The sequence below is a fragment of the Carassius auratus genome, chromosome 8 (genome assembly GCF_003368295.1).
Source record: "Carassius auratus strain Wakin chromosome 8, ASM336829v1, whole genome shotgun sequence".
Taxonomy (NCBI): domain Eukaryota; kingdom Metazoa; phylum Chordata; class Actinopteri; order Cypriniformes; family Cyprinidae; genus Carassius; species Carassius auratus.
Window position 1 is genome coordinate 6,779,094 of NC_039250.1, and position 12,606 is coordinate 6,791,699.

The window sequence follows — 12,606 nt, forward strand, 5'->3', positions numbered from 1 at the left end:
GTAATGGCTCAATCAGTGTTTCAGCCGTGCAAAGACATCAATATAACTGCTTGTAAACATCACATTTAACACATTAACACTCTTACCTTAGAAAAAAAAATCAATATAAAACATATTCGGTGACCATAAACTCATTAGTCAGATATATAAGGTATTTTGCTTAATATATGAACCATATAACATATTAATTACATTTTTTACTTTTCTTCAATGTTTAATATTTAACACACACATATATATATATATACAATCCATCAAGTTTTTATGACAGCCACTATTTAAATGTTTATTTAAAAAAAAAAACTATTAAAGTAGAATATGTAACTGTAACTTTATTATTGTAAAAACTTCATTAATTTTAACCTTCAATATTATAGTAATGTTGTACTAACTGACTTTCATATATATTTTACAGCATTAGTTTGTCATGTAAGTTACTGTACCTGAGATATGTCCAAAATAATCAATATTGAATCGAATTGACTCAAACAGCATGTGAACCAGAATCGAATCGAATCATGAAATTTGTGTCAAATCCCTGCCCTGCACTTACAGTAATTTTAGTTACACAAGTTGCATTGCCTGCACTCTCATTAGTAGATGCTGCATTTCCGCATTGACATGATTGATGTTGTTTATTTCTCTCATTGTAAATTGCAGTAACTGCAGTAATTGGTGTCATTGAACATCTCTCAAATTAGACTTGAGGATGGGAACAAAGAATACATTTACAGACATGGGAGGATTGTCTTCTGTATATACTGTATATATTGAGTTTAGTCTGGGAGACTCATTGTTTTGAATAATTCTCCTTTGAAGTTCTTTTAAATACAGAACAAAGCTTTTTGGATAAATACCAAACCAATTTTGTTTACCAGAAATGTTTAACATCCAATTGTGAATCTTTTTATAGAAAAGTGCCCATCAAAGTCATTTTTATTATCTTCAAAGAGTTCAGGTCTGACCTTTTCTAAACAGCAAAGCAAATGATGACACTTCAAATATTGTTTTGCTATTTGTGAATGGATCTTTTAATTGGACACAGCTATTCTGAAATTTAACAAACACACTCTTTTTCCTCAAGATTTACTTGATGTAAGTATATAGCAAACAACTATTGTGCAACAAACCTGCTGAATGTTTGCAAATTCAAATTACAATAGAAGCATATTGGATTATAGCTAAAGCTATAATATGATGGTGCCATTCTGTTTAAATGTGACTAAAATCATCAGTCAAAATGCATTCGATTGACTGATGTTTGTAAGTGATTTGTCTTTGTTCTTTGTGAAATGCGGTGATGTAACCATGACTTCTCAGTGGTCTTTAAAGCTGGTAAGTGATGTGTTTTGGATTGTTGTAGTATAGATATGAGGTTTAAGAATAGAATATAAGTGTTTAGTTCCAGGACATTATGACTGCAATGAAACCCTCTCTTTCTTCATGTGCTACAGCTTAAAAATGTTTTTCTTATAGTGTGGCTAAATGTTTATAAATAAAGCGGTATTGCAAAATTGGATTGTATGCGAACAAATGTGCCTATTAAAACCCTAGGAAGTACAACTCTCTTAAAGAATGACTGTTTTTATCACGTGTACTGCGACCGGATGCTTGTCAGTGCTTCCTTGCCTCAAATCAATAACCTGTATTTGTATTTGTACAGGCACCAACACTAGAGGATTTCAGCCACCTTCCTCCTGAACAGAGACGCAAAAAACTTCAACAGAGGATCGATGAGCTGAATAAAGAACTACAGAAAGAAATGGACCAAAGGTAGACCGTCTACTCAGTCTTTTTGATTGTTTGTGTTTTTATGAATTCTCCGTCTAGCATTGTTTCCTTAAAAAAAAAAAGAAATGAAAAGTGAGTAGCCCTTTTTTTCTGAGAAAAAGATCTTTCTATTGGCTAAACTTCTTATTCGACTTTCTTTTTTTTTTTTTTTTACATCCATTTATATCATTTATTTTAATTGTGGTGTTACATTTTTATGTAATTGTTTCCCCGTGTTTGCAGCCATGCATGCTCACAGCTTAAACACTTAAACACCTATTAAATAGCTAGAGGACAGTATCTCAAAATCATAACTGTCTATCGCAGAGATGCTCTTAACAAAATGAAGGATGTTTATGAGAAGAATCCTCAGATGGGAGATCCTGGAAGTCTCCAGCCCAAGATTTCAGAGACCATATGCAACATGGAGAAACTCCGCTCTGAGATCCATAAAAATGAGGTAACCTTCCCAGAGGATCAGCTTATCGTTGCAGTCTTATAAGGAAGCACAGCCTCCGGGAATGTACATCTGGATAAATTTGACATAAAACAGCTGAGCGGCTCTGTGTGTCAGCTCCATCTAGTGGAGTAATGGATATAATGCAGTTTTTGCATCACATGAAATGCAATTTATTTTGAAGTTTCTCATAATAAGCCTTTGATATTTAACAGATGTTCATAAGTGATACAGAATATTTGGAACTGTATCATTCTTCACCTCTGTCTCTCCTTCTCAGAGTTGGCTAGCAGAGGTTGAAGGAAAGCACGGATCCCGTAGTGAGCAACGTCCCAGTGCAGATGTGAACCATCATGCACCCCCCGGCAGAGAGAGGTCTGCATTTCCTGATTACCTTATCTATATAACATTATATAGATAATAATAATAATAATAATAATAAATGTTTCTTAAAGCACCAATTCGTCATATTAGAATGATATCTGAAGGATCATGTGACACTGAAAATTTAGCTTTTCCATCACTGGAATATTTAATGTATTTACAAATATATTACAATATAAAATTGCCATTCCAGTTGCTGTATATTTGCTCAGATGAATGTATAAGAGTGTAAGTAATGATGTTAAGAGACTTATTTTTAAAACATTAAACAGATTTTAAATAGTAGTGTACTTACTGCAAATGCACTCGATCTCATTACATTTTCTTTTTATATGCATCTTGATGTACATAAACAAAAAGAAATAACAGAGATGCATGAATCATTAAACATGTGATATCAGTGGAGCAGTAGCTTCTCATTATGAAGCATGGTTGTCATATGTAACGACTGTACCTTCCAGTTCTATTCAAGTGCTTCGCACCTCCACATGTCACACCAAACATAAAGGCCACTTTAAAACATTGATGCTATTCTTCTCTCTTTCAGTCCTGAAGGCAGCTACACAGATGATCACAGTCAGGAGCATCGGTCTCCACCGCAGCCAGACCCACATGAATTTGATTACGAGTTTGACGATGACGATCCTCTCCCTGCCATTGGCCAGTGCAAAGCCCTCTACTCTTTTGATGGTATAAAAACACCTTGCATTAAATGTTCCTTGTTTGCACCTTTACACACCATAGTTTCAGTGTTCATTTATGTGACTTAAATTTGTGTTAAAGTATTAAAAATGTGTTTGTTCCTTAGGCTCTAACGAAGGCACTTTGGTAATAAAGGAGAACGAGGTGATGCACATCATAGAGGAAGATAAAGGCGACGGATGGACGAGGGTTAGGAAACAAGGTGGAGAGGAGGGCTACGTCCCCACGTCCTATGTGGAGATCTCACTGGAGAAAAACAGCAAAGGTGCGGTCACCTACATATGACATCACCCACGGTAGCACCGTGGGAGGGAGTGTGTGTCAGATTTACCGTGACTCATCAAGTGCAGCTCGGCTGACTGCCATTTGCCTTTGTTCACCATGTGAGCTCAAGGACAAACACACACTGACTCACTGGCTTAAGTGGCTATTTCCTCTGCACTGTGACTTAGCTCCAGCAGATGAAACTGTAGACCTGTAGAGATCTTTTATTCAATTTTTAATTAGTGCTTAATGCACTGTTTTTTAATCGGTTTCATATCGTCGGAGCAAACCTGATCAAAATGCATCAGTTCCTTTTCAAATGTCTGTTTGTCTGTGTAGTAATTTGATCATAATAATGAGAAATACTATCACACTTCAATCATGAGCTCTTATGTTTTTATGCACGTTGAAATTAATGTACACTTTTCCTGGAGCATCTTCTCCTTGTTTCTACAGTCTAATCTCTGTATGTACTTCTGATCTTTCAGTTCATGCAGTTCTTCCAGCTTTCTCCAAAACGTTATTTACTTTCTACTAAATTTTTGCTCATTGCAGCACCAAACCTGATTCACTTCAACTTTTCCTGCGAGTGCTACTCTTCTGTTTAAATTTGTAGTGGCACCAGTTCCTTTTTAATTTGTGCCCTGAAAGCATATAATAAATATGATCCAAGATCGACTTGGTCTTGATCTTTTTCTCTGTCGCTGATCGATCTTTGTTGTCGGTGAACCTTTCAATGACTCTGTCCTCTCTTTTCTCTGTGGCTACAGGTTCCTGAATGGATGAGTGGGGTTCTGTGGTGTTTGGTGGACGGGCTCACTGCTGTGGGTCTGTTAGTGGGGCGAATTTAAGACCAAGATTGTGTTAGGGCAGGTTGCATGTTCGCATGCAGTTTGTGTCATGGCCATTAACATCATTCCATTGCAGCAGACATTCCAGGGACTATCTGGTAAGGCCTGGGAGAATGCAGAAAGACGCTCTCATGCAATAATGGAGAGGCCAAAAAGAGTCGTTGACTGGCACTAACATATTCAGCAGAATGCGTATCTGTCTGTATCATCATCTCATGTTCATCATAACATGCACTTGCATGGTCCAGCAGCCTTTCATTCCGTTTCTGACCAATTGATCCCTTGTTAGGATTTAACCACTTTTTATCCAAACCACTCTTTTAGTGTCCGTTTCTGTTGACTTTTCTCTTTCTCACTGATGCATTCCATGTTAACCATGATGTGAGTCTCAAAAGCATGACCAATCAGAGTAGAGGAAGCATGCTGCTTCAGTAGCCAATGCCACAGTCCACACAGCAACATCCACTCACTGGCCCCGCCCCCTTATGCCATAGTCTGGAGGCTGGAAGGAGATGGATGCATTTGACCAGCAGGGGGACCCAACGCCATATAAAACAAGCAGTGAACCACTAGCGAGGACCTCGAACACCAACCATCATCTCTGCCTTAATTACAGGCCTCTGTGTGGAAACCTGGGTCTATCTGACCCTCAGTGCCCCAAAAAAACTGCTTGTTCTTGGGCTGCCAGAACTCTGTGGTGCTTTCTTCATTTCTCATCCAGTTCCTGATGTCACATGTGCTAAAAGAACATGCTCACTGCCTCCTAACAATCCAGAATCCCATCTCAAGTGCGTTTATTTGTGAATGTGATTCTTACATATAAAACTGTGTATGCATATATGCATATGTATATACCTAGTTAGTTTTTATTATTAAACGCTATGTATTAACATCTTTATTTTCAAATGAATGTTTTTATCTTGACTTTTTTTTTTAACTGAAGCGAGTGACTTTCAGGCTTTGCTTTAAACCACCGTGTCGTAATTGCTTTATAACCTGTTTTTCTTCCTGTCTGAACTCTGTTTTCAATAGAACTCTGGTCTTAACCGATGCACTTTTTACCCCGTTGCATTTAAATTGGAATTTTAGAGAGTGAATGAAGTCGGATGTGAATGCTTCCTTTTGTGTGGATGTGTTGTACAGTAAGACAACATTGACCACTATATACTGGGGTTTGTGTTGGAGCAAGAGCAACTGAGAAATAAATACCTATGTCTGTTCGTCTCGTTCATCTTGCCTTTTATTTCTTCAGTCTGTGTTTAGCCTGATGTAGTTTGTGATTTATTTCATCACTATTGCTTGTTTTTTGTGCAGCCAGGGATTCTAACCTGAAACTATGTAAATGCAGTGCATCATGTGCTTTTGTAGATTAATAGTTTTGTCAATAACACACACACACACACACACACTACTGTACAAAAGTTTGGGCTCAGTAAGATTTTTTTTTAACCAGATATCTAATATTTTAGGCTCGCCAAGTCTGATAAAAAATGCAGTAAAAATAGTATAATTGTTAAATATAATTAGAAAATTGAAGAACTCTTTTGTATTTTAACACCTTTACAAATTTACTAATTTATTCCAGTAATTGCAAAGCTGATTTTTTAGCAGCTATTATTCCATTCTTCAGTGTCACATGATACTTCAGAAATCATTCTGGTATTTTTATTTGGTGCACAAGAAACATTTCTTACAAATGTTAAAAACATTGTGCTGCTTTATGTTTTGGTGGAAATTGATCCATTCTTTAACTAATAGAAAGAACAGCATTTACTTGAAATAGAAATCTTTAAATTAAAAATTGTTACTTTTAATCAATTTAACGCCAGCTTGCTAAAAAAACCAACCTACTGATCCTTATACAGTATTACACATGAGGAAAAATTGTGTAACAATTCAGATTAATTCGACATTTATTCAATATTTTCAGAATATTTCATTTATGGGTGACTATTTACAGGTCAATAATACTTAATACAATATATTACACAAACTAGCCTTCACATGCTTACACTAGTGATGATTATGTACATCTTTTTTTTTTTTTTTTCATGTGGGATTTTAAACCTCAACATTGCTTTGACCAGTGGGCTTCATAATATTTCTAAGTGTACAAACTTTAAAACCTTGTCTTCCTTCATAGAGCTGCAAATTTGTCTTGAAGGTGTAGTCCATCATCTCAGTGGTCTCTCATCCATAATTTCATGTGTCAAATGATTGAGCACATTCATAAACCTCTTATGAAGTGTTCTCACTGCCTACCAACATTATATGTATTTGATAGGGTGGATGATATATTGGAAATTAGAATTATTCTATTACCCTTCCTTCTTTTCTTGAAGGCAAAACTGGTACTGTACCTGCTTATTTCATAAGTGTGGAGCACAGCACACCTCTGGCAGATGCATATTGAACAAAGTAGCTCTCCATAGACAAGTGCCATTTCTGCTCATCAGTGGCTCTTAACTTGCAATCTGCATGTGATCCACTGAAGTGCACATCCTGGTAGAGAACATCCTTTTTTCAGATTCTGATGCCCTTCGACCTGACTCCACAGAGAGGTTCAGAGAGTTTAGTATGTATATAAAGTGTCTGGGTTTTCAGAGTTCTGTGTGTTTGATTGGAGGCTCCAGTTTTCTGGACAGGGCTGTAAGGATGAGTTTGAATTTGTCGTATCGCTCTGTCTGATCCACGGCCGCCCCCCTGCTGCCCCAGAGCAGACGCAACTGGAAATCGGTCCTCATGATCTCTAGCATGTCATCATTAGGTTGGAATCCTGGAGAGATGGTCAAATGTCACTAAAGAATGATTTTCACTTTACAATACGTTTCAATTTATTGTCATTAATGCAATGGATATCAGGAAAAAATAAAATCTTATTTTTTTACACAACTTTAAAAAAAAATTATTCGTACTTTCATTCAATATTAGTTTTTTCTATCTTTATTATCTTGTAAAAAGTCTTTTTGAGAGACTCTTTTAAAAAACTAGCTCATAAGATTCTAAGGTTTGTGAATCAGACTACACTAGTCAAGCTTTTAACTTCCTGAGGCAACCCATGATTTAAATGCAAATTTCCTGTTTATGGCCTGAACAGCATTATTCCAAATCAGTTTCAATCCAAGGGTGTATGAACATTCTATTACATAAATGTTTTTGGCTCACCAATTGCCTCAAGTTAAAGCATTTAAGTTAATGTTATTCCTGGAATGACTGCCTTGTCTTACCCTGGAGGATCCGTTGTGCATTGCAGGTGTATGTGTCCGCATTGCATGCAACAGCACGAGCTCCTTCCAGGTGCCGGAACATGATTTCACAGCCTTGATCGTTGTTCTCCCAGACGTCCATACCATCAAAGGTGACCGCAGGCCTCTCCATCAAGGTGAGCAGCGGCATTAGCAGTGGAACGCTTGCATTGCTCAGTGGGATTTCAGCTAGAAAAACAAGAACCAGAACTTCACTAACCGTGACCTATGGAGGGCGTTTAATGTGTCTAATTGTAAGAAACTCACCACTTCCTTCATAGAGTCCTTTGTAGAATGGTTTCAAAGATTTCTCATAAATGATGGCTGTCTGTGTATATTTTCTTCGCAAGCTAGTCCACGTATGATCCAGTCGGGTAATCTGTTCATACAAGAAAGAGCACAGATTAAAGCCTGCTTCTGATGACCACACATTAAGGGAGGAAAAGTCTCAAGCGCAAGTGGCAGCTATGTAGAAGGAGCTGGGTACCTGAGGCATGTCCAGTGCTTTCATTATGGAGGAAAAGGCATAAAGATCTCCCATGGAGTCTTTCAGCTCCAGAGCCACCAGAATGATCCGGTTTAGGGTGGCTGCTCTCTCATCCAGACTTCCTGTACACCCCAGGATATCCACAGCAACTCCAATCGCCATAGTGTTATGCCTGTTTAAGAAGAACCAGCCATGCATGTTAAATGTGTGGCCTACATGACTGGATACTGCAAAAAAAAAAAAAACCTCAGTTTCGTTAGTTTATCATATGCAAGAGTTCATTTAAAGTTGTCGCCCTTACGAGTCATAAGAAATCTGCTTAATACATCATATGTTGACTGTATCGGTTTACCTTTCCGTGAGGTCCTGTCGCAGCTGTCGCCCATGAGGAAGGGTCACCAGCTCCAGCCCAGAGGTCACACCCATTTGACCTTTCACCTCTTCAGAAACATTTAATATCCTAGCGACCTGTAGTATGTACACACAGCATTTTCATCAAAGGAATTAACATCCAGAATAGAAAAGTATTTCACAGAAGCTAAGCTAAATTTGGGCTGTGTATGTGTCGACTGTTTTTGTCCATAATATTGGTCCTATGACTGAGATAATCAGCCAGCTTAAAATTTAATTCCCATATACACAGACAAACAACCTGGCCACGCTTTTAAAGCAGAAAGACGTGGAGAAGTGGATAGTCACATGTATAAGAGGCTTTTTCTACTTTCAGCCCCTGCTGTGTGGCACAACTGTGATCTTGTCCTCTGATTGGCTGGAAGAACCAGTCTCCAACCTGAAGAATAATCTGACTCACACACTGAGCCTGTAATTACAGACCTGTTGGTCATGATTGTATTCAGTAAGTGGGTGTGAATGGCTGTCCAAATTCTGTTTTCATCTTGATTTTCTCTTATGTTGTTGAGTGCTTAGTTTTTTTTTTTTTTTTTTTTTTTTTTTTTTGAAATCAAAAGCTATCAGATATACAATCTGTTATGGATGTGTATCATCATAACATCTTATTATGTTATACATCTTATATTAGCTTTTGTAATGTGTGACTGCAATATTGTTAAAACTGGAATCTGTAATATATATATATATATATATATATATATATATATATATATATATATATATATATATATATATATATAATATTTAAAAAAAATATATACTTTTATTCAGTGAATTGTAATGAACATTCTATTAATTATGTAAATGTATCACATTTTCCACAAATTTAATTTTACCTAATGCATGTTGATAAATTAAAAAGGATATTAATTCACCAAATTTGGACTTTATGCCGACATCAAAGGCTCATAATTAATATTACCTCACAGTCTGCTTGCAGGATGTGTTTGGCGATGGTTTTTGGATCCTGACTGACGAGCAGCTCTTTGGCTTTCTTAAGCACGGTCATCTCTAGTGGCTTGTTCTCCACTGGTAGAAGCCGGAAGCTGATGTCTCCAGGTTTGAACGCTGACTCTGTTTCAAACACAGGTCTTTTGAAACCTTTCTTGCAGTCCTGTTCTTTATCCACATCCTCCTCCTTGTCTTCCTCACTGTCGTTGTCTAGGGCCTCAATGGCATTATGATAGGAGCTACGGTCAAGTTTTACGCTACTATCACATCTCCTTAACCCCTCCTCAGTCTTTAGTCTCTCCACATAGCCATTAGCTTGTGAGCTAGTCATGTTTTCCCAATCAGCAGGACTGCATGGTTCACAGGAGCTTCGTTCTGGACTCGATGGGCTGGCCAACTGCTGCTGTTGCTGGAATGGAGGTCGCTGTTTGTGGGGCTTTACTGGAGGGACCGGTGGGGAGAGGGTCTTCAGGCCAGGGGTGCAGGATACTCTCATAGAGGGAACCTTGCTGGGTTTAGGGGGCGGTTTGGGACACAGCTGGCTGTCGGATCCACGAATAGCCTCACCAGGCTGGGTGTCAAAGGCCATTCTGCGTGGCACTGTGGGGCTCAGAGCTGGCTCACTTCCTGTGCGGAAAACTGGGGATTTGGGGCACGGCTGGTGCTCCATATGCTGAACCTGAGCCTGAGGCCTAGAGCCTGAAAGCAAAGGCACATACAATCAACTTTTTATTCATTAAAGTCGAAAATATGTTGTAGATGGACTCAAAGCTGCAGAGTTTTCTTTCTGCATTCTGAACGGTAAAGCAGATTCAGCGCTCTGGATTCTGACATGCACAGCAGAGCTGTGTTTTCGCATAACCATATTTATTCCACTGACACAGGCATAAATTATCTCTATCCTCCACAGTGCTTCAACAAAACATTTTATTTTGCATTTCAATTCCATGTCTCATTTCACACATTTATTGTTCAGTAAGCCAAAGTGAATTTCAAAGGAGGAAACGTCAGCTTGACTTTGAGAAGCACTTTCTCTTTGGCAGAGGGTGAATGTGAGAAAGATGACTGGTTTTCAGGGCTGTCAGCTGTGTGTATCACTGGAGGGTTGGAGGCGTGACGGGGTATCAGTGAGGATGAGAGCTGACAGGCACTCACCGATAGGGAGAAAGCTCTCCGACTGATGGGTCTTCAGTGGCCGTCTCCTCTCCTGAACGTGGTTTAGACATGCTGGTTGACTTCCACACTTATCTTTGTTGCTGTGAAGGAGAAAGACAGGTCATTTAGTTTGTTCTCAAAGTCTTTTGGACTATGCCGTGAAGTTTACACCACTTCTCAACTGAGTTAATTTCAAAGTTGCGTGGCATGAATTTTTAAAAGTGCAAATTCAGTGCAGTCTCTCAGTTAATGTCAGGCAACCTGCACAGTTATTTTAATACCATTTTTAAATTGCTAAGTTAATAAGCTATTTTGACACATTGTTTCGAAAAATTAGACTCCCATGTGCTGAAGCTGCACAAATAAGTTAAACTTTCACTTATTTTATGATTATTGGTGCTAAAAAATCTCTTTATATTATTGTGGAACTGTCACATTGTGGGACTGAATAATTGAACACATAAGTAGTTCCACATAAATAATACGCATTAAAGCAATATTCAAAAGTAAAAGTTGCTTTCTTCCTAATTTGCTAGTCAGAAAAATGCCTTATTTAGTTCCTCCTGGGGTCCTAATGAGCAAACCTGTCAAGGATTTCCAAAAGATTGCAGTTAAGAAATGGAAGTTTGTGATTTATACCACAAGACCCAATAAGTATTATAATTCTATAGGTTTTACTGTATAAACCTGGGGATAATATGCAAATTCATGACTAGTCTCTTTTTAAAGTAGACCCCAATTATATATTGCAAATGTATTTAAGTTCTATCTCTAGTATTGTTTATTTTGATGATTGTTTTCTAATTCAGAGTTCAAGATGGACAGTCCTGAACTCTGTCTCTGAATTTCCTTTTACTTCAAATTGCATAAAAAGATTAAATCATGTGAGCTAAATCTCTGTAATTAACTATCTAACCAAGTGTTGAAAATATGAAAGGAATGAATTATCGGCCTCTCTTTTTAGGAGCAGCAAAATTGCATGTATTACAAATTACATGGAAAAAAGGCTAAATACAGATTCTGAAAAAGCCACATTACACAAACCGTTTGAGAACTAGAATCTGTAAATAGTAATGTCAATCCTTTAACAGGATTTTTAACATTTTCTCAAATATATAATTAAAATGCCTTGCAGAGTATTTCTTCTTGGCAATGCATAAGAGTGCCATAGGATAGTCTTAGTCTCACCTGAGGAGATTCCCACGGCTGAGGGTGTGATCCTGGGTGTGTCCGTTCATGATATTCAGACTCAACCGTTTGGAAGTCAGGCTCTTTCTCTCGGAGTATCCCGCCTCTACACGTATAGATCCAACTCCATATTTCTCCTCCAGACACCTCAGAGGCAGAGCTCTGTTGATTGGCTGAAAGATAATCGCTCCCACAACCTCAGAGACCGGCTCACGGTTGCCTACGTAGTATCGCACTAACGCGGGGATGCTGTCAAATCCCTCCTTCTCAAACAGGTACTGAACACGTGAGTAGGCCTCGTTCATGGCTACCACGCGTTTGTTGATTTTGAAGTGTTGAGGGGTGTTCTTCCACTGGCAGGTCAGAACGTAGTTCCCTGGGCTGGACAGCGAGTCTCGGATCAGAAAGTCTCCATCTCTCTGAACCAGGTTTTCAGCCACCTTAAATTCAAACATACACACAATTTTTGATGTTTTTGTAGTCACTGTTTATATATATATATTGCTTCCTCCTTAGTTTCAAGAGTATTGCATGTTGGCGAGGTATATTTTTATATATATTTCCTTATTTGTTTTTAATATCAGTATGTCTTGCATTTATTCGTTTACTTGAGAAATGAGATACGATTAAAGTTTGTACGTCATTGTTTCATATTACTTCTCACTATGTGCTCATGAAAGGATCAAACACTAATAAATCTGTTAGCATGTGTGTTTGGAGCTGTGGAAAGAGTCATTACGT

The 12,606-nt window shown here is 38.0% G+C and overlaps 2 protein-coding genes across 7 annotated transcripts in view; one reads left to right on the forward strand and one right to left on the reverse strand.

Moving 5' to 3' along the window:
* Nucleotides 1–5,657, forward strand: part of LOC113107122 (formin-binding protein 1-like) — a 38,411-nt gene extending 32,754 nt beyond the window's left edge. The window contains exons 10-15 of one of the 2 annotated variants that reach the window (XM_026269371.1): nucleotides 1,664–1,773; nucleotides 2,098–2,230; nucleotides 2,508–2,602; nucleotides 3,159–3,301; nucleotides 3,420–3,578; nucleotides 4,348–5,657. In XM_026269371.1, the coding sequence (XP_026125156.1) occupies nucleotides 1,664–1,773; nucleotides 2,098–2,230; nucleotides 2,508–2,602; nucleotides 3,159–3,301; nucleotides 3,420–3,578; nucleotides 4,348–4,355 (648 nt within the window). In that variant the 3' untranslated portion in view covers nucleotides 4,356–5,657. Of the gene's footprint in view, nucleotides 1–1,663; nucleotides 1,774–2,097; nucleotides 2,231–2,507; nucleotides 2,603–3,158; nucleotides 3,302–3,419; nucleotides 4,256–4,347 lie in introns of those variants that run through there. The other variant, XM_026269370.1, reaches the window with a different exon arrangement.
* Nucleotides 5,658–6,216: 559 nt separating this feature from the next.
* Nucleotides 6,217–12,606, reverse strand: part of bcar3 (BCAR3 adaptor protein, NSP family member) — a 66,638-nt gene continuing 60,248 nt past the window's right edge. For all 5 annotated transcript variants that reach the window (XM_026269366.1, XM_026269365.1, XM_026269368.1 and 2 more), the window contains 8 exons: nucleotides 11,866–12,305; nucleotides 10,678–10,778; nucleotides 9,494–10,221; nucleotides 8,513–8,628; nucleotides 8,161–8,332; nucleotides 7,941–8,052; nucleotides 7,656–7,862; nucleotides 6,217–7,204 (listed from right to left, as the gene is read on the reverse strand). In XM_026269366.1, the coding sequence (XP_026125151.1) occupies nucleotides 7,029–7,204; nucleotides 7,656–7,862; nucleotides 7,941–8,052; nucleotides 8,161–8,332; nucleotides 8,513–8,628; nucleotides 9,494–10,221; nucleotides 10,678–10,778; nucleotides 11,866–12,305 (2,052 nt within the window). In that variant the 3' untranslated portion in view covers nucleotides 6,217–7,028. The remainder of the gene's footprint in view (nucleotides 7,205–7,655; nucleotides 7,863–7,940; nucleotides 8,053–8,160; nucleotides 8,333–8,512; nucleotides 8,629–9,493; nucleotides 10,222–10,677; nucleotides 10,779–11,865; nucleotides 12,306–12,606) is intronic.